Source organism: Coregonus clupeaformis, chromosome 24, assembly GCF_020615455.1.
Source record: "Coregonus clupeaformis isolate EN_2021a chromosome 24, ASM2061545v1, whole genome shotgun sequence".
In the NCBI taxonomy this organism is placed as follows: Eukaryota; Metazoa; Chordata; class Actinopteri; order Salmoniformes; family Salmonidae; genus Coregonus; species Coregonus clupeaformis.
In genome coordinates, this window is record NC_059215.1 from 24,724,065 (window position 1) to 24,746,002 (window position 21,938).

The 21,938-nt window shown below is 42.2% G+C and overlaps 2 protein-coding genes across 8 annotated transcripts in view; both read left to right on the forward strand.

The window, feature by feature from the left end:
* pik3cd (phosphatidylinositol-4,5-bisphosphate 3-kinase, catalytic subunit delta) overlaps nucleotides 1–4,379 on the forward strand; it is a 49,625-nt gene extending 45,246 nt beyond the window's left edge. For all 7 annotated transcript variants that reach the window (XM_041846339.1, XM_041846337.2, XM_041846343.2 and 4 more), the window contains exons 21-23: nucleotides 2,182–2,327; nucleotides 2,835–2,967; nucleotides 3,449–4,379. In XM_041846339.1, coding sequence (XP_041702273.1) covers nucleotides 2,182–2,327; nucleotides 2,835–2,967; nucleotides 3,449–3,586 — 417 coding nt within the window. In that variant the 3' untranslated portion in view covers nucleotides 3,587–4,379. The remainder of the gene's footprint in view (nucleotides 1–2,181; nucleotides 2,328–2,834; nucleotides 2,968–3,448) is intronic.
* Nucleotides 4,380–9,827: 5,448 nt separating this feature from the next.
* ctnnbip1 (catenin, beta interacting protein 1) overlaps nucleotides 9,828–21,938 on the forward strand; it is a 39,980-nt gene continuing 27,869 nt past the window's right edge. The window contains exon 1 of the mRNA XM_041846336.2: nucleotides 9,828–9,959. The gene's annotated coding sequence lies outside the window, so the exon portion shown is untranslated. The remainder of the gene's footprint in view (nucleotides 9,960–21,938) is intronic.

A 21,938-nucleotide genomic window follows, 5' to 3' on the forward strand; every position in this document is an offset into this window, starting at 1 on the left:
CACCACACTGTCAGGTCTCTGACGACCTCCCTACAGGCTGTCTCATCGTTGTCGGTAATCAGGCCTACCACTGTTGTGTCGTCAGCAAACGTAATGATGGTGTTGGAGTTGTCCTTGGCCACGCAGTCGTGGGTGAACAGGGAGTACAGGAGGGGACTAAGCACGCACCCCTGAGGGGCCCCCGTGTTGAGGATCCGCGTGGCAGATGTGTTGTTGCCTACCCTTACCACCTGGGGGCGGCCCGTCAGGAAGTCCAGGATCCAGTTGCAGAGGGAGGTGTTTAGTCCCAGGGTCCTTAGCTTAGTGATGAGCTTTGTTGGCACTATGATGTTGAACGCTGAGCTGTAGTCAATGAACAGCATTCTCACATAGGTGTTCCTTTTGTCCAGGTGGGAAAGGGCAGTGTGGAGTGCAATTGAGATTGCGTCATATGTGGATCTGTTGGGGCGGAATGCGAATAGGAGTGGGTCTAGGGTTTCCGGGTTGAGGGTGTTGATGTGAGCCATGACCAGCCTTTCAAAGCACTTCATGGCTACTGACGTGAGTGCTACGGGGCGGTACTGATTTAGGCAGGTTACCTTCGCTTTCTTGGGCACAGGGACTATGGTGGTCTGCTTGAAAAATGTAGTTATTTCAGACTCGGTCAGGGACATGTTGAAAATGTCAGTGAAAACACTTGCCAGTTGGTCCACGCATGCTCTGAGTACACGTCCTGGTAATCCGTCTGGCCCTGCGGCCTTGTGAATGTTGACCTGTTTAAAGGTCTTGCTCACATCGGCTACGGAGAGCGTATCACATAGTCGTCCGGAACAGCTGGTGCTCTCATGCATGCTTCAGTGTTGCTTGCCTTGAGCATAAAAGGCATTTGGCTCATCTGGTAGGCTCTCGTCACTGGGCAGCTCGCGGCTGGGTTTCCCTTTGTAGTCCGTAATAGTTTGCAAGCTCTTCCACATCTGACGAGCGTCAGAGCCGGTGTAGTAGGATTCAATCTTAGTCCTGTATTGATGCTTTGCCTGTTTGATGGTTCGTCTGAGGGCATAGCAGGATTTCTTGAAAGCGTCCGGATTAGTGTCCCACTCCTTGAAAGCGGCAGCTCTAGCCTTTAGCTCGGTGTGGATGTTGCCTGTAATCAATGGCTTCTGGTTGGGATATGTATGTACGGTCACTGTGGGGACGACGTCGTCGATGCACTTATTGGTGAAGCCGGTGACTGAGGTGGTATACTCTTCAATGCCATTGGATGAATCCCGGAACATATTCCAGTCTGTGCTAGCAAAACAGTCCTGTAGCGTAGCATCCACATCATCTGACCACTTCCATATTGAGCGAGTCACTGGTACTTCCTGCTTTAGTTTTTGCTTGTAAGAAGGAATCAGGAGGATATAATTATGGTCAGATTTGCTAAATGGAGGGCGAGGGAGAGATTTTTATGCGTCTCTGTGTGTGGAGTAAAGGTGGTCTAGAGTTTTTTTTCCACTGGTTGCATATGTGACATGCTGGTAGAAATGAGGTAAAAGAGATTTAAGTTTGCCTGCCTTAAAGTCTCCCGGCCACTAGGAGCGCCGCTTCTGGATGAGCATTTTCTTGTTTGCTTATGGCATACAGCTCGTTGAGTGCGGTCTTAGTAGCAGCATCGGTTTGTGGTGGTAAATAGACGGCTAGGAAAAATATAGATGAAAACTCTCTTGGTAGATAGTGTGGTCTACAGTTTATCATGAGGTACTCTACCTCAGGCGAGCAATACCTCGAGACCTCCTTAATATTAGACATCGCACACCAGCTGTTATTGACAAATAGACACACACCACCACCCCTTGTCTTACCATACGTAGCTGTTCTGTCCTGCCGATACACGGAAAACCCAGCCAACTGAATATTATCCGCGTCGTCAATCAGCCACGACTCGGTGAAACATAAGATATTACAGTTTTTAATGTCCTGTTGGTCGGATAGTCTCGAGCTGAGATTATCCAGTTTATTTTCCATTTAATGGCTTGTTCATGAGTTATTAAATTAGTTATTTTGATTGTGTTACCAACATATTTAATCTGATCCATTTTTAAGACCTCATTTGCCTGCAGCAACAATGGTTATCTCGAATAATGATGTCTAATAATAATGTTTGGATGGTGTGGAAAGCTTCTGTTAAAGTCCTGCTTGACTTCCCTGTATCTCTTTTAGCTGTTCCACATTGACTTTGGGCACTTTCTGGGAAACTTCAAGAGCAAATTTGGGATCAACAGGGAACGTGTGCCTTTTATTCTGACGTACGACTTTGTCCACGTCATCCAACAAGGGAGGACCAACAACAGTGAGAAGTTTGAAAGGTAAAACATGAAATCTATCTTACCTCCTATCATGTGTTCAATTCCCGCTAGGGCCAACCATACGAAAAATTTATGCACGCATGACTGTAAGGCTCTTTGGATAAAAGCGTCTGCTAAATGGCATATATTATGTTATATAGTATTATATTGTATTGTATTTATATTGTATTAAATACTGTTCATTTCCAACACTGTATTGTCTCTGTTAATATAGAGTTGTGCCAAGATAAAAAGAAAAGAGAAAGAAACATAATGTAATAGGAATCTGTCACCGTATTCATATAATTCAATTACTGTTGTTTTTTTAAACTCCAAATCAGGGACTATAGGGGGCACATCCAGTCATCTTAATGTATTTATCAATCTCATATGGTGATTTGTAGCACCCAACTGTGAATACTTTTACTTATACCTATACTTATTTATATAACCATGCATACTGATTTTACGGTGATCCTGAAGCTCCATGATAATGGTGTGGTACCTCTCTTATTGCGCCACCACCAGGTTCAGAGAGTGCTGTGAGCAGGCTTATAAGATCTTGTGTCGCAACGGGACTCTGTTTGTGAACCTGTTTGCCATGATGAAGGCAGCCGGACTGCCTGAGCTGAGCTCCTTCAAGGACATCCAGTACCTAAAGGTGAGAGGAGTGCCTCCTTTTATTGCCAGATATGTTGAACGGAGCATGATGTGTACTGTAGTACATCATTCAATTATTTATGTTATTTTACACTTGTTAGTTCCTCTAGTTTTAGCCACAGTAGTCAGATAACGTCTATGCAAGGTCCTACACGTGAGCTCAGTGTCCTTTTCAAAATAGGGTTATGATTTGGTGATGGTTACAAGGATACGTCTGCAGCTACTGATGGTGATGATGACGATGACTAGTGCGATGGTGATGATGGTGGTGATGTTGTTTGCAGGGACCTCAATGATAGTGAAGATGATCATGTTGATGGTGGTGGTGGCAGGGACCTTGATAACAATGATGATGATAATCTAATGATCATGATATTAATATTGATGATGATTACCAATATAGTAATGAGAGTTGTTTTAAATGGTAAAGGCACATCTGTCATCCTTCTGATATTGTTGCTCTTGTCTCACCCTTTTCTCAGGACTCATTGGCTTTGGGGAAATCGGAGGAAGAAGCGCTGAAGAATTTCAAAGTGAAGTTTAACGAAGCTCTGAGAGAGAGCTGGAAGACCAAGGTGAACTGGATGATGCACTCTCTAGCCAAAGATAGCAGACTTTGAATAAAAGGCACTGCCCGGAGAAGCGTTCTGAACCTTAATACCCCTGATTTGTCTATCTGATCAGGGTTTTCAGCTTATGGAGCCAAATGGAATGAAAATGCACTGAAGTCTTTGTCGTAAATAGAAGCATTTGGCAATGTTTTACAGATGTTTACACCTGACTGGCAGTCATGCTTATGGTTTATGAACTGATGACAAACTACAACTACTTGTTGACAGTCACATTTCATCGGGAGTAATAGCCATTGTTACTATATCATACAGACAGTACAGCGTTGAAAATCATTTGCACGCGGCACGACCCGCGTCAACCAGAACTATCACCACATGAACAGCGCCCTGAAAGTGACAATGATCACAAACCAAATTGGGAGCAAACAACGTAATAATGATGCCTAATGAAACAATGTATCAACAATTTGTCAGGAGAGTAATACGAGAGAGAAGTTAAATAGTAGGTGAAATACTGTAATAGGAGATTGATTAATGATGATGCCATTGATTAAATGACTTGATAAGTTGTTTGCATTGATTATACTTAAATGACCAGGCCAGAGAGAGGTATGTAGGACCTCAAGTGTTTCATGCGGTTTACATTCATGGTTCTATGACTTTTCTACTTTTTAATTTAATTATTTTCATTGAAATATATCCTCTGTTGTACAGTGAGCTCCAAAAGTATTGGGACAGTGACACGTTGTTTTGCTGTTTTGGCACTGTACTCCAGCGCTTTGGATTTGAAATGATACAATGACTATGAGGTTAAAGTACAGACTGTCAGCTTTCATTTGAGGGTATCTTCATCCATATTGGGTGAGCCGTTTAGAAATTACAGCACTTTTTGTACAAAGTCCCCCCATTTTAGGGGACCCAAAAGTATTGGGACAAATTCACTTACACTACCTTTCAAAAGTTTGGGGTCACTTAGAAATGTCCTTGTTTTTGAAAGAAAATCATTTTTTTTGTCCATTACAATAACATCAAATTGATCAGAAATACAGTGTAGACATTGTTAATGTTGTAAATGGCTATTGTAGCTGAAAACGGCTGATTTTTTATGGAATATCTACATAGGCGTACAGAGGCCCATTATCAGCAACCATCAGTCCTGTGTTCCAATGGCACGTTGTGTTTGCTAATCCAAGTTTATCATTTTAAAAGGCTAATTGATCATTAGAAAATCATTTTGCAATTATGTTAGCACAGCTGAAAACTGTTGTGCTGATTAAAGAAGCAATAAAACAGGCCTTCTTGAGACTAGTTGAGTATCTGGAGCATCAGCAATTGTGGGTTCGATTACAGGCTCAAAATGGCCAGAAACAAAGAACTTTCTTCTGAAAGGCTATTCCATGCGAAACATTGCCAAGAAACTGAAGATCTCGTTCAACACTGTGTACTACTCCCTTCACAGAACAGCGCAAACTGGCTCTAACCAGAATAGAAAGAGGAGTGGGAGGCCCCGGTGCACAACTGAGCAAGAGGACAAATACATTTGAGTGTCTAGTTTGAGAAACAGGCGCCTCACAGGTCCTCAACTAGCAGCTTCATTAAATTGTACCCGCAAAACACCAGTCTCAACGTCAACAGTGAAGAGGCGACTCCGAGATGCTGACCTTCTAGGCAGAGTTGCAAAGAAAAAGCCATATGTCAGACTGCCCATCTTAATCTTTTATTTTTATTGGCCAGTCTGAGATATTGCTTTTTCTTTGAAACTCTGCCTAGGTCTAAACAGTTAACCCAATATGGATGGAAAAACCCTCAAATTAAAGCTTATAGTCTGCACTTTAACCTCAGTCTTTGTATCATCCAAAGTGCTGGAGTACAGAGCCAAAACAACAACAAAATGTCACTGTCCCAATACTTTCGGTGCTCACTGTATTTAAAATGTTGGTTTTTGTGCAAAGAATCAAGCTTTCTTTGTAAAGGTACTTTGTGAGGTTTTGCCATGATAATGTTGTGGAATACTGCCTTATTTGTCTATTGTGTATGTATGAGATTTTGCCGTCTGGGATGTGTTATACCTTGTGTAATGAGATACCCCAGTCTGTAACAGACATGGAGTCAAGACAATATTTCCTTCAACTCCATTGCATTACAGCCCTGCTCCCACATACGTAAAGCAAGACATTTTGGCGGCCAGGATTTTGAGTCACTGCTACTTGGCCATTTAACTCAGGAGTTGATATTCATACGGTCTTGTCAGAGACCATTACGCGAGACCCAGACCCATACACTGATGCCAGGACTGAAGCCGAAAACTTGGACAGTGATCCCCAGACCAAGTGATCTTGAGCGGTCTTCAGACCAAGACCACAAGTTTTAGTCTATAATAAGCCATAGCTCTTTATCTCAATTGTCGCTCTTAAATGTCTATGTGGTGTCATTAAACATAAGCTACCTGCTACATGCTGTGAAATGATATAGGGTAGATTCTCATGATAGATCAGTTGAATTGATCTACAATATCTCGAAGAAAATGCAGGGACGGTTCTGTATGTTTTGGCTTTCAGATATGCACTGTATATTGTCCCCAGTGGCAGTCCTGACCTATGTGCCTATCTATGCCTTTTACTTTTATGCTTGAGAAAATGATTCTAGAAAAGAATACTGTACATACCTAGCCGGCTTTAGCATCTCTGTCATCTCAAAATACTGTGTCAGTACTGTGCCCAATGCTGTGTAGAGTGACTGATGTTCTGTGAAAACAAACCATGATATTACTGTATTAACGTATATTTGTCATTGAATTATGCATTCTGTATCTATACTCTCCTGATCAGAGTCTACTGTGGACAGAATCCACCAATGATTGTGTTAAACATAGGATGTGTGTGTGTGGGGAGGAAGAGTTGCTATTGAACACTGGTACCTATTTAATTGATTTAATGTATTTTCTGTTGTTGCAGATTGCAAACAAGGGTGAATTGTAAAACATAGGGCATTGCTGTGTGGAACACTGAATGGCGTGAATTGAAGAATAGCTTTAATATGCATTCCATTGTTGACAATATGCTTAACCTGCTCAGTGATATCTGCATTGATTGGTGTTGATATAGCCAGTTAAATGGTACTTTACTAAATTACTATGTTTTAGTATTTTGTTCATTAGTCCACAATCCCACCTTTTGTATTTGCATATCAGCAGTCAAGTTTTCAAGATGGAGCACTTTCAGTACAGAGCAAAAACTGTGATGCGTTTATCTTGAAAACTTGACTGCTGACACACACAATTTCTTTTTTGGGGTGGGGGGGATTGCATTAAAGGCCCAGTGAAGTCAAAAACAAGATTTTATATATATTTTCACACTGTGAGGTTGGAATAATACTGTGAAATTGTGAAAATGCCCTTTTAGTGTAAGAGCTGTTTGAAAAGACCACCTGAAATGTCAGACTGTTATGGTGGGATGGAGTTTTGGCCTACCTCACCAGGCAGTTAATTCGTTTACAGACCAATAAGGAGTTCCACATTTCTCTGCCAATAACATCTAGTTTTCAGTTTTTCCCTCCCCATTCCCAGACAGTCCTAACAAAATTCCTGCTTGAGAAATTGCACTTTGCTAAGAAGCTATTTTTGTTTCTGTTTGACCACTTTAATTGAAATTAATCACAGTAAGGTATTTAATTGTTACCCAGAAAGGATTTGATATTGCGATATAAACGTCTGCATTGGACCTTTAACAGTGGAATAATGAACAAATGACCAATAGTTTTTGAGTAAAGTGATCTTTTAAGGCAGAGCTCTCCAACCCTGTCCCTGGAGAGCTACCGTCCTATAGTTTTTTGCTCCAACCCTAATCTACCGCAACTGGGGTTGGATTGAAAACCTACAGGAGTGTAGCTCTCCAGGAACAGGGTTGGAGAGCCCTGTTCCTGGAGAGCTACAGAATACCCTTATATTTTTAATGGCCAGTGAAGAGCAAGGCTTCTTTGTTAGGCATATGTTTCTTTGTGATTTTCGCTATTGATAATCTTTATGTGGTGTAAAATACATGACACTGTGTCTTTATTATTATTACGGCCATCATTATCATCAATATTATTGTCATCATTATCATTTCAAGCTTTTTTAAATTATGGTGAACAGCCTCTGTTCATTTCATTGCAGCATATTTTTATGAAAATATATATTTGTATTTATGACAAAGGCTCTGAACATGTGCATAGACTGATTATGGAAAAAAAAAAAAGAGGAATTTGAGAACCATAGTTAACTACATTTCCCATTAACCTTGTGCTCGCAAGTATACTGGATTGGCTGGAAATGTATCCCTGCTTTTGAACTACCTGAATCAATTACCTGAATGTGTAATACTATTTATCAATGTTTTACCATCATGAAGTTCAAGTGATACACTCAAACATACTGTGTTATACCTATTCAAGTTAATGCGCTTTATGGCTCTTTCAACTCTTACAACAAATACACTGTAGACTTGGAAGTAGGGAAGGCCTTTGTTTTGTATTTGGCATTTGCTAATTTGTTTCAACCATGCACACTTATCTGTGGAATCAAGTTTGTGAAATAAATGGGGACACTGTACCTTGTGTAGGACAATTACTATTATTGACCTCTATAATAATCCTCATCCATTCTTCAGAAATAAGCAGTCCTTAAACAAATCCACATCCCTATAGACGGGTTGGTTGTTTAGCAACAAAACCGACGTGTGCACAACTATGGGGCAAAACCGACAGGGTTGGCTTAGATTGTTGACATGTAAACTATATTTTGTCTGCAATGTTTATTGAATACAGAAATACATTTGCACTAAGAGCACTTGTCTCTCACATACATCGTTACAGTTGTTGGTTACCTAGTTTGCTAATTTTTGCCATATTAGCATAGACGTGACATCAGTCAAAACACATCAAAACAAGACATGGTATCTAATCAAGAACAAGATATAAAATAAAGCTGCAAGCAGCAATTCTGGGGTTCATCTGTGGGCCTACTGTGCCACCATCAGGACAAATTGGACACATCACCCTAGGATGAGCTACGTCTGTACTGCTTGCCAAATATCAGAACTCAAAATCAAACTGATCATGCAATATGCTTTTGATGTATTTTTGACTATTTTTTATGATATTGACTACTTTAAACGTCTTCTCCAGAACCGCTGGACTGATCGACACCAAATTTGGTACATAGCATCGATGGATGCTCCATCTTAAAAACACAATATTTTCCAAGACTAGCTGAAACAATATGGCCACTATAAGCCAATGAGCTTGCACAAATGTTTTTTCCTGTCCAACTGCGCCACCATGCAGCCAAACTGAACTATATTTTACAGGTTAGCTAGACACATCTCCCTGAGCATGTGTGCCAAATTTCATCCTGAGTCAAATTGATCAAGAGATATAAACATGTGCCCGTTATAGCGCCACCATGTGGTCCATCTGAATGTGCCTGCATATGTTGTCTTCACAGTGTTTGGAACTTGTGTACCAAGTTTTGTTACAATACAAAAATCCATGTCTGATTTATATGCATTTATGTACCAGACCACGCCCACGTGAATGTTTATTGGTCAGTAGCGGTCATATTGTTTGAGATGTTAGCCTGGAAAATATTGCATTATGAAACCTTGGTCTATAGATGCTATATATCACGTTCTGTGTAGATCGGTCATTCAGTGCCAGAGGAATAGCGTTTTGAATGTTTTTCACAAAATCCTTCATGGCGGACCTTATTGGTCCTATAGGCTAATGTGTTCCTTGTGAGCAGATGGACCTATGTACCGAATTTCATGACTCTAGGTTACACAGCACTTTCAAAGTTTGGATTTTCAATTGTTTGTTATAGCACCACCATGTGGCCAATTGGCATGGCATCGCATGAGAGGGTGTGGGCCATGGTCCTTTACCATCATGCAAAATTCACGGGAATTTGAAATTTTTTCACCAAATTGACGGAACCAGTATAATAATATTAATAAACGCCAACAACTACAATAGGGTTTCACCAGCTTTGCTGCTGAACCCCCAACTAGCTGAAATGAGCCACCTAAGCTTCCCGCTATCTATCTTGCAATCCAGAAGCACAACACACGGCCTTCTTCCCATTGAAACTTGCGCATAGTTTTCGTGACGTCAGCTAACTTGTATATAAATGACTGAAATGTAAGTAACAAAATATAGCACACAAAGAAAGTGTAATAGGCACTAAATTCCATTCTGGGCGGACGGCTCCCCTAGTGGTCGCCTGGAACTAAAACAACAGCGGGAGCCAGCTCCACCACGCAGCTCCAACTGGAGGGTTTACACTTGATTCTCAACTGGAGGGATGTGACCCCGGAACAGGACGCCTTCGTAAAACAACACACCATTAACATAAAACACAGAAGAAAGGAAAACTGGACCAGGAGGGGTAAGCTCAAATGTAAAATGTTCTGATCTCGGGTAATTCTCCGAGTTTGGGGAACGTTGTATTGTCAGATATTGCATTTACTCCGTTGAATACTTACAATCGGCTAGCGGTACCTGGATGGAATTGCACCCCCCATAGCATAGGAACTTCATTCACAAGGCTTTTGTCTCGAGCCTAGTGCTGCTAGCATTATTTGGTGGCAAAGGGAAGCTCAGTTGTTACAGACATAATATGTCAAGTTTGCACGTTAATAAGTAGTGTGGGTTTCGCAATATATTTCCAATGCTTTCAGTCCCGGTTTGCATGAGGAGATTTGCAATTATCCACGAGTTCGTCAGTTAATAGCAACCGGCCAAGCTATCCTGGGAGACAGGAAACGGCGTTGTATGATTGCTGGCTAGTTAGCGAGCTAGCTAGCTAGCTACAATGTAACACTTGGAATGCTGCAACAGTAACAACAAAGTAACTAATAGCTAGCTATAACCATTGTATTGTTCGTTTTACACTCAATACCATGAGTGTAATAAAAATGTACGTTATCCCTGTCAGGAAAATGGAACTTAGGCGTTTTCTGTGATTTCCTCTTCACATTCTTATAGGCAAATATTATCTATTATATTGAGAAGATGGTCTATTCTATCAAATAATCCTCACGTACCAAATTAGCAATTACATTTTTTGTTGACTCATCAACTCACTATGTGGTCTTATTTTCGTGGACAGATTTTGGGCAGAGTTAACCCTCTCGCTTCGCCTCGCGTCGTCCTCTCTGTTGTAGCTTATTGTTTGAACGTTTCAACATTCCGGACGTAAGGTTATCAGTGATATACGTCCTGATATCAAACAAGGGGTCTTGAATCGAACAAAAACTAGGGATGTGTAGTGTTGGGTATGAGTTGTTTATATTGTCAACAGAATACAAATAATAACAGCTACTGACTTAAATGCTCAACCTATTTGTATTTACAGTCAAACCCCTTGTTGTCATTGTGAAATTGTCCTTTTCCTCTTTCCTACATTATTTCCAATATTATAATAATCAACAGTAAGAATGTTTTGTTGGTGCATTTCAAAATAAAGCTCTCTACCTAGCTAGGCTACCTCTTCTACTTCTCAAACCTCATCACATTGACTTCTGTAGGCTATTTTAGGGTCTCTCCACACCCATGAGTGCATTGTGCTCAGCCTTGCAAGGTCTGATTTCCCCAACTGGCAGATGGCTGACAACACATTCAGCTGTGAAGCTGGCATATTGCCTGCAGTGGAGCATTGACGAGTGGTGTAGGGAGTGGGTGTTAGGGCAGGCTACAGACAGGGGCTTGAGATTCTCCTGGCAATGTGTGAACTTGGTTGAACCGTATGGCTCTCTTAGTCTGCACATTCCCCTGGGTGGCTGGGGTTTGGAACCAGATTAGGACCCTTGCCCTACCCTCCCTCTCTACCCTACCCCCCTCTCCTCATTATGCCAGGGCAGGTGCTGTTATCAAGTAGAAATAGGCTACTCGTACATACAGCACCAGACCTAGTGTAAAATGAACAGTGGCCTCAGTCCACCACCACAAGGTGTTGGACTTGCTGAAAGTACTGAACCAGGAGGATGATGCTTCGACCTAGTAGACTGTATGCAGCAGATGCCTTTTCAGTGTAACTGGGTGGTTGGTTGAAATTGGCCTGTTGCTGTCATTTCCCCCTAAAATGTATTCTCTAATACTGGTAGTATTACCCCAGATCTTACCATGGCAGCAATAGCCTATGCCGTTCCTTTTGTAGAGATGAAACTGATTACAGAAATGTTATTATTTGTATATATATATATTTTTTTATTTTATTTAACTAGGCAAATATATCATTGTTTAATAGGTGCCAGACGTCTTAGCCTATGCCGTTCCTTTTGTAGAGATGAAACTGATTACAGAAATGTTATTATTTGTATATATATATTTTTATTTAACTAGGCAAATATATCATTGTTTAATAGGTGCCAGACGTCTTTGGCTCTTTCAGATCTCACAGCCTTGTCGCTGTGGGACCAGATTACTGCTGCCACTTCTGTCTCAATTCCTTAGAGGCTGTGTAGAGCAAGAGGAGAAAGCTTTGGATTGTATTTCGTAATGCAGTAGGCCTATTTCGTCTCTGAAATTCTTTATTTGATAAAGACCAACTTGTTGTGTGTATGTACTGACATGTACACTACCAGTCAAAAGTTTGGACACACCTACTCATTCAAGTTTTTTTTATTTTTTATAAATGTTTTACATTGTAGAATAATAGTGAAGACATCAAAACTATGAAATAACACGTATGGAATCATGTAGTAACCAAAAAAGTGTTAAACAAATTAAAATATATTTTATATTTGAGATTCTTCAAAAAGCCACCCTTTGCCTTGATGACAGCTTTACACGCTCTTGGCATTCTCTCAACCAGCTTCATGAGGTAGTCACCTGGAATGCATTTCAATTAACAGTTGTGCCTTCTTAAAAGTGAATTTGTGGAATGTCTTTCCTTCTTAATGCGTTTGAGCCAATAAGTTGTGTTGTGACAAGGTAGATGGGGTATACAGAAGATAGCCCTATTTGGTAAAAGACCAAGTCCATATTATGGCAAGAACAGCTCAAATAAGCAAAGAGAAACGACAGTCCATCATTACTTTAAGACATAAAGTCAGTCAATACGGAACATTTCAAGTCGCAAAAACCATCAAGCGCTATGATGAAACTGTCTCTCATGAGGACTGCCACAGGAATGGAAGACCCAGAGTTACCTCTGCTGCAGAGAATACGTTCATTAGAGTACCAGCCTCATAAATTGCAGCCCCCCCAAAAAAAGTCACAGACACATCTCAACATCAACTGTTCAGAGGGGACTGTGTGAATCAGGCCTTCATGGTTGAATTGCTGCAAAGAAACCACTACTAAAGGACATCAATAATAAGAAGAGACCTGCTTGGGCCAAGAAACATGAGCAATGGACATTAGACAGGTGAAAATTTGTCCTTTGGTCTGAAGTCCAAATTTGAGATTTTTGGTTCCAACCGCCGTGACTTTGTGAGAAGCGGTGTTTGTGAACGGGTGATCTCCGCATGTGTAGTTCCCACCGTAAAGCATAGAGGAGGTGTTTTCCTATTTCACAACAAAGCCTCCTTCACTCATGCTGCTAAACATGCCCTCGTAAAACTGACTATCCTACCGATCCTTGACTTCGGCGATGTTATTTACAAAATAGCCTCCAACACTCTACTCAGCAAATTGGATGTAGTCTATCACAGTGCCATCTGTTTTGTCACCAATGCCCCATATACTACCCACCATTGTGACCTGTACGCTCTCGTTGGCTGGCCCTCAATACATATTCATTGCCAATCCCACTGGATACAGGTCATCGATAAATCTCTGCTAGGCAAATCCCTGCCTTATCTTAGCTCATTGGTCACCATAGCAACACCCACCAGTAGTATGCGCTCCAGCAGGTATGTCTCACTGGTCATCCCCAAAGCCAACACCTCCTTTGGCCGCCATTCCTTCCAGTTCTCAGCTGATAATGACTGTAACGAACTGCAAAAATCTCTGAAGCTGGATACTCTTATCTCCCTCACTAACTTTAAGCATCAGTTGTCAGAGCAGCTTACCGATCACTGCACCTGTACACAGCCCATCTGTAATTAGCCCACCCAACTACCTCATCTCCATATTGTTCTTTATTTTGCTCATTTGCACCCCAGTATCTCTATTTGCACATCATATTCTGCACATCTATCATTCCAGTGTTAATACTAAATTGTAATTATTTTGCACTATGGCCTATTTATTGCCTCACCTCCATAACTTACTACATTTGCACACACTGTATATAGATTTTTCTATTGTGTAATTGACTGTATGTTTTGTTTATCCCATATGTAACTCTGTGTTGTTGTTTTTATCGCACTGCTTTGTTTTATCTTGGCCAGGTCGCAGTTGTAAATGAGAACTTGCTCTCAACTGGCCTACCTGGTTAAATAAAATACAAATAAAATCAAATGGTGTGGGGGGTGTTTTGCTGGTGACACTGTCTGTGATTAATTTAGAATTCAAGGCACACTTAACCAGCATGGCTACCACAGCATTCTGCAGCGATACACCATCCCATCTGGTTTGGGCTTAGTGGGACTATAATTTGTTTTTCAACACACCTCCAGGCTGTATAAGGGCTATTTGACCAAGAAGGAGAGTGATGGAGTGCTGCGTCAGATGACCTGGCCTCCACAATCCCCCGACCTCAACCCAATTGAGATGGTTTGGGATGAGTTGGACGGCAGAGTGAAGGAAAAGCAGCCAACATGTGCTCCTTCAAGACTGTTGGAAAAGCATTCCAGGTGAAGCTGGTTGAGAGAATGCCAAGAGTGTGCAAAGCTGTCATCAAGGCAAAGGGTGGCTATTTCAAGAATCTCAAATATAAAATATATTTTAATTTGTTTAACACTTTTTTGGTTACTACATGATTCTATATGTGTTATTTCATAGTTTTGATGTCTTCACTATTATTCTACAATGTAGAAAATAGTAAAAATAAAGAAAAACCCTTGAATGAGTAGGTGTGTCCAAACTTTTGACAGGTACTGTATGTGTAACTGATAGATACACACACACTACATGTTGATGTTTTTAAATGTACGGAAATTGTAAAGTATTTTGTCTATAATGTATTTTTCGTTATTTGTCGGACCCCAGTAAGACTAGCTGTCGCTAATGGGGCATCTTAAATCAAATCAAAAACCAATAAGGGAAAAAGGGCAGGCAAATCTTTACTTAGGCTAGGCTAATTGACACAGTCACATTAATTAGTCAAGTTGACACACAATATTTCTAGGTTGCTGCTATTTGTAGTTCTTTCCACTTATTCAACTGAAATTGGCACAGACATGGCATAGCCTAGCTTATCAACACAGAGAGACTGTCATAATGATATAGTTTTGGAGAATTATATGAATTCATGCCTCACGTGGCGATAACAAGACATGACCTACTTATCAATCATATTTTCGCAATCCAGTTCATCACCATTGTCTTCAAATACTGTGGCCATTGTTGTGGGACTGAAAATGTGAAGAGGTAGCCTAGCCAGTAGCCACAAAAGCAGCCTGCTGCAGATAACAGTAGCACCCAGCAGGATATACTGTAGCCTAGATCAGGGATGGGCAACTGGCGGCCCTTTTGTGGGCCCACAGACCAATTTCACCAAACAAATTATAAAGATGTATATATGGTGTGTGATGGAGTGCTGCATCAGATGACCTGGCCTCCACAATCCCCCGACCTCAACCCAATTGAGATGGTTTGGGATGAGTCGGACAGCAAGTCAAATTCTATATATTTTTTGGGGGAACTCAGTCGGGGTCTCCACTTACTGTTGAGAGTTAGAATAATAGAATACACAAGGTGCAATTTCGAAATTTGGTTGTGTATCAGCAGTCACTCAATTAGCCCATGTCAAGCATTTTTTTTTTAGATTGGTAAGTTAGTCTAACGGCCAGCTATCTAAACAAGTAGCATGGTCAAATTACCAACCGGGTAATTTGCGTTAAAATGGCAACATTTTCTCTACGCCCCATGGCTAAATGTGCAGAATTGCTGGAAATGTACTTTAAAACAAAAAATTTGCTCGCGGGGGGGAGAAGTGGGTACGCAGACCCACGCCACTGCTGCCTCTCATGATGAGTTCAGTTTTTTTGTAGCCCCCACCACCAACAAAGTTGCCCATCCCTGGCCTAGATGGAGCCCTCCACAGCCTGGGCCTTCTTGGCCGATATCGTATGACCCTCTCCAGTTGAGGTCCTTTTTCAAAACAAGCCTGCATTTTATGTAAGTACTTTCCTTGATGTGCTATATAGGGCTTGTTTTCACAACCATAGAAGGGATTGTTACAGCTAGCAGGAGGTGGTAGTCAAGTGCTTATTTTAAGAGAATGTTTTCATGAGAAGTTGTCTGATCAATTGGAATTGACCCCCAGCTCTGTTCACTTCCCAAATGGAAGAGAGGCCCGTAGGGCCTAGGCCCTATGTGAATGTGTTTCTGGTCCATGTCTGGACCTGCTCGGCCGCAGAGAACGGCCTAGTTGTTGGGAATCAAGCTGCCAGTGTGCATACAGGACTTTGGTTTCTGAAGATTGCTTATGAGATGGACTTAGGCCTAGGATAACTCAGAAAATGCAAGCTAAGCCATTTCTGCCCATCAACCATCTTGCACCTTGAGGTGTCTGACCACAAGAATGGAAACAAGCACTGAAATGTCCTGCCTACAACAGGATTTGGTCTTTACTCCCGTGTAGCTCAGTTGGTAGAGCATGGCATTTGCAACGGCAGGGTTGTGGGTTCGATTCCCACGGGTGGCCAGTATGGAAAAAAAATTATGCACTCACTAAGTCGCTCTGGATAAGAGCGTCTGCTAAATGACTAAAATGTAAAATGCCAATTCCCAAGTCAAATTCTATCAAAGCCTATTTGGCTTCTTTCCCAGGCCCACTGTACAAGCATACTATTTCTGAACAATCAGACATTGTGAGTTGTGAGTGATTTAATAACAGGTTAAATGGACAGACGTGTGGAAAGGGCTCCAATTTGTCATCATTGGGTTGGTGCACCGTGAAGGCCTGTGGCCTTCCTGACCCCGTCACATGCGAAGGCCTATCGTATTGCACACTGTAATCCCTGGCTGTAGTCCCTAGCTGTAGTCCCTAGAAGCACAGGGTTGAGTGTAAGGGGAGTAGGCAGTGTCAGAATGCTCCTGAGTAGCCGTGTTGTTGTTTCTCTCACACACAAACTCAGTCACGCATGCATGCAGAAGATGCTTGGTGGATAATCGCAAATGGATCTCGAAGCAATTCCTCTGTTTTTATGACGCATTTAGGCTACTCTGCTTGTAGCGATTTATTTCAAATGTCACATCTCTGTTCTATAGATAGTCCAGACTTCAGATGGCACTGGTTGTGTCTCAAATGCCACCCTATTCCCTACATAGTGCACTACTTTTGACCAGAGCCCTATGGGCCCTGGCCGAAAGTAGTGCACTATATAGGAAATAAGGTGCCATTTGAGATGCAACTACTGTTATTGTTGTGAGGATCCCTGATATTATGTTGAGATTTAACAGCGCTGCCCAGTAAGGCTCAGACAGCTAGCCTCCTGGAGTGCCTGCCTGCTCCGTGCTGCAAAACATGGCAACACTGACGAGCCCAAACAGAGGCTGAGACGAGGATTAGATCGGGCCTTAAGAAGCGTTTGATTGCGTCTGGCTGGGTTATTAACCCCGTTGCTCTGAGCACTTCTTGTGGATCAGTGTTCAGATACCACAGAATTAGCCTGTTCATTAAAGGGATGCTTCGGGATTTTCGCTATGAGGCCCTTTCTCTACTTCCCAGAGTCAGATGAACTCGTGGATACCATTTTTATGTCTCTGTATCCAGTATTAAGGAAGTTAGAGAAAGTTTTCCAAGCCAATGCTAATTAGCGTTACCGCAATGACTGGAAGTCTATGGGTATCTGCTAGCAGAGATTTTCTTGTTGTGTTCTTCCCATTTGTGGTAAAAGCAAAGAAGAATCACGTTTAAAACATCACCACTGGCCTCCCGAGTGGGGTAGCGGTCAAAGGCACTGCATCACAGTGCTGGAGGTGTTACTACAGACCCGGGTTCGATCCCGGGCTGTGTCACAACCAGCCTTGATCGGGAGTCCCATAGGGCGGCGCACAATAGGCCCAGCGTCGTCCGGGTTAGGGGAGGGTTTGGCCGGGGGGGCTTTTCTTGGCACATCGCACTCTAGTGACTCCTTGTGGCGGGCCTGGCGCCTGCAGGCTGACCTCAGTCGTCAGTTGAAGGTGTTTCCTCCGACATATTGGTGCGGCTGGCTTCCGGGTTAAGCGGGCGGATGTTAAGAAACGCGGTTTGGCGGGTCATGTTTCGGAGGACGCATGACTCGACCTTCGCCTCCTGAGCCCGTTGGGGAATTGCAGCGATGAGACAAGATCGAAATTGGGGAGAAAAGGGGGGTGAAATACAAAAAGAAACACACAAAAAAACATCACCACTGTTAGCTCATTTCAATGAAAACCAACTGCATATTTGAATAATATACTGAACAACAATATAAACGCAACATGTAAAGTGTTGGTCCCATGTTTCATGAGCTGAAATAAAAGCTTATTTCTCTCCAATGTTGTGCACAAATTTGTTTACATCCCTGTTAGTGAACATTTATCGTTTGCCAAGATAATCCATCCACCTGACACACGTGGCACATCAAGAAGCTGATTAAACAGCATGATCATTACACAGGTGCAACTTGTGCTGGGGACAATAAAAGGGCACTCTAAAATGTGCAGTTTTGTCACACAACACAATGCCACAGATGTCTCAAGTTTTGAGGGAGAGTGCAATTCGCATGCTGACTGCAGGAATGTCCACCAGAGCTGTTGCCAGAATTTAATGTTCATTTCTCTACCATAAGCCATTTTAGAGAATTTGGCAGTACGTCCAACCGGCCTCACAACCGCAGACCATGTGTAACCACGCCAGCCCAGGACCTCCACATCCGGCTTCTTCACCTGCTGGATTGTCTGAGACCAGCCACCCGGACAGTTGATGAAACTGTGGGTTTGCACAACCGAATAATTTCTGCACAAACTGTCAGAAACCATCTCAGGGTAGCTCATCTGCGTGCGTCGTCCTCACCGGAGTCTTGACCTGACTGCAGTTCAGCGTCGCAACCGACTTCAGTGGGCAAATGCTCACCTTCGATGGCCACTGGCTTGCTGGAGAAGTGTGTTCTTCACAGATGAATCCCGGTTTCAACTGTACCGGGTAGATAGCAGACAGCTTGTATGGTGTCGTGTGGGCGAGCGGTTTGCTGATGTTGACGTTGTGAACAGAGTGCCCCATGGTGGGGTTATGGTAATGGTAGGCATAAGCTACGGATAATGAACACAATTGCATTTTATCGATGGCAATTTGAAGGCACAGAGATACCGTGACGAGATCCTGGGGCCCATTGTCGTGCCATTCATCCACCGCCATCACCTCATGTTTCAGCATGATAATGCATGGCCCCATGTCGCAAGGATCTGTACACAATTCTGGAAAATGTCCCAGTTCTTCCATGGCCTGCATACTCACCAGACAAGTTGCTCTGGATAAGAGCGTCTGCTAAATGACTAAAATGTAAATGTCACCCATTGAGCATGTTTGGGATGCTCTGGATCGATGTGTACAACAGCGTGTTCCAGTTCCCGCCAATATCCAGCAACTTCGCACAGCCTTTGAAGAGGAGTGGGACAACATTCCACAGGCCACAATCAACAGCCTGATCAACTCTATGCTGCATGAGACAAATGGTGGTCACACCAGACACTGACTGGTTTTCTGATCCACGCCCTTACCTGTTCTTTTAAGGTATCTGTGACCAACAGATGTGTATCTGTATTCCCAGTCATGTGAAATCCATAGATTAGGGCGTAATGAATTAATTTATTTCAATTTATAATTGTAACTCAGTAAAATCTTAGAAATTGTTGCATGTTGCGTTAATTTTTTTGTTCAGTGTAGCTACATGTAATGAAAATTTGTTTGTTTTACATTGCCTTGTTTTTGTGCCTGACAGTTTGCTGTAGGCTACACTGCTAGCAGCTTGCTAGCTGGCTAAAATCAGCAAGCAAGCTAGCCTTTTAGCTTCCCACATCTCCCCCATGTGAAATGATCAGATTTATAATTAATATTATTTACTTGCCTGTGTAACCTACAATGTTATCCCAGTTTAATATGCTGAATGTCATCATGTTTTGGTCGCGTAGAAAAAGCATATCTCGCAGCTGCTTTTACCAATAGCCTGGAATCACTAGTTAATTCTAATAAGGCTACAATGTTTGGTTTATTGTTTGAACAGTCGCTGAGATTATTTTTGCTTATCAATGCAATATAGGCTACTTTAAAGCATAGCCTATAGATCAGATCAAGGAACCAAGCACGCTTCAAACACCTACACGACACTCCCCCCACGGCTATGCAAGGAATGATACGACACATTACAATTTTCATGTGGCACGGGAGTACGTCGGATGTCGGAGCCGCCCCTTTTGTGACTAAAAACGACATTGAGAGTGACACTGCGCTACGCTCCGTAAAGTCTGTCTCCATAGGGCAGTGATCACCAACCTTTTCTGAGTCAATATCACTTTCTGAGTCAAAATGCAAGCCGATAGCTACCGCTCAGATTTTTTTAAACATTACTTAAGAAACGTAAGCTTGTGGGTCTAAAGTTAGTGACCTATGTCAAGCTTTGGTGCATTTATAATATTGGTGTTAGGAGAACCCACAAGCTACCTTACAGCATACTGTATATTATCTCCCGAGTAAACGCAACCCCATTTCTTTGTAGGGCATGTGTTGTTAACATAAGGTCTCTGGCAAAATGGGACCTCGTTTTTGTCAAAGGAGCAAATGAACGCAGCACGTGACCGAAGAGTTTGTGTCTATAAAAATAGTTCTGGGTTTTGTATCTCCCCTAGAGAATTTGATTAAAACTCCACCACTCTATTCTATCTGCATGGGAAAGGTTAGCCTAGCAGTCAGTCAGTCAAGAGTTAACATTAAACAAAAAACACTATTTTCCCCATCCCTTTTTAAAGAGGCTTATAAACATGACTTTACAACCACAGAACATCAGTGAGAGTTTTCTCTCTGGAATTGTTTCTTCCTTCCTCGGTCTGTGCTTTATCTCTTACATGAGTTATTATTGTAGAAACCCAGTAAGATTAAAGAATTCATTGGGATGGTAAAAACTAAAATGTTTACATCAAAAACAGTCAGGGGCCTTAACAGGAAAATATCTAAATATGACCAATTTTTATTTACTTCAAAAGGAAATTTGTGGAAGTTGTCATTGTAAAGATGCTATGTAGGGCATATTACTTGCTCTTCTTTTTAGTCCCTGTCAGACTTCAGAAATGAGGTCATCGAAGACAAAATCTCCAAATGGTCATTAAATACAGATGGCAATTAGTTTAAAGGGATACTTCGAGAATTTGGCAATGACCTTCATCTACATCTCCAGAGTCCGATGAACTTGTGGATACCATTTGTATGTCTCTGCATGCAGTTTGAAGGAAGTTGCTGACTAGATTAAGCGCAATTGCTAACTAGCATTAGCGCAATGACTGGAAGACTATGGGAACAGCGCTAAAGTTAGTTTGCATTTGCTCGCAAAACTACCTTGAACTTCCATCATACTGAACGCAGAGACATATAAATGGGATCCACAAGTTCATCTGACTTGGGAAGTATATAAAACATCTCGAAGCATCCCTTTTAAGACAACTCTCTTTTATGGAGCATAATCACGACGTGTCCATCCTCCTCCCCCTCATCATCATCAGGGTGGCCATTTTGCACCCTGTGTGCGTCTGAGGCAGACCAAGATGGCGCTGACAGACAGGTTCGCCCTGTTTCTAGCTCCTAATCACCACGACGACTCTCAAGGAACTACACTGGACTGTGTGCAATTTGGAAACCGCATATCCTGAGGCCGCATTTATTGTAGCTGGGGACTTTAATAATGGAATTCTGAGGAAAACACTACAGAGATTCTATCAACAGATCTCCTGACACTAGACGTATGTGGCAGACTCCAGACAATCACAGATTATAAAGGGAAAGACAGCCACGTCGCGTTAACCCTCGCAAGGCTGCCGGCTCAGACGGAGCATGTGCAGACCAGCTGGCTGGAGTGGTTACGGACATATTCAATCTCTCCATATCCCACTTGCTTCAAGATTTCCACCATTATTCCTGTACCGAAGGAAGCGAAGGTAACTGAATTAAATGACTATCGCCCTGTAGTACTCACTTCTGTCCTCATGAGGTGCTTTTAAAGGCTAGTTAAGGACAATATCACCTCCACCTTACCCAACACCCTAGACCCACTACAATTATTATATCGCCCCAGATCAACGGACG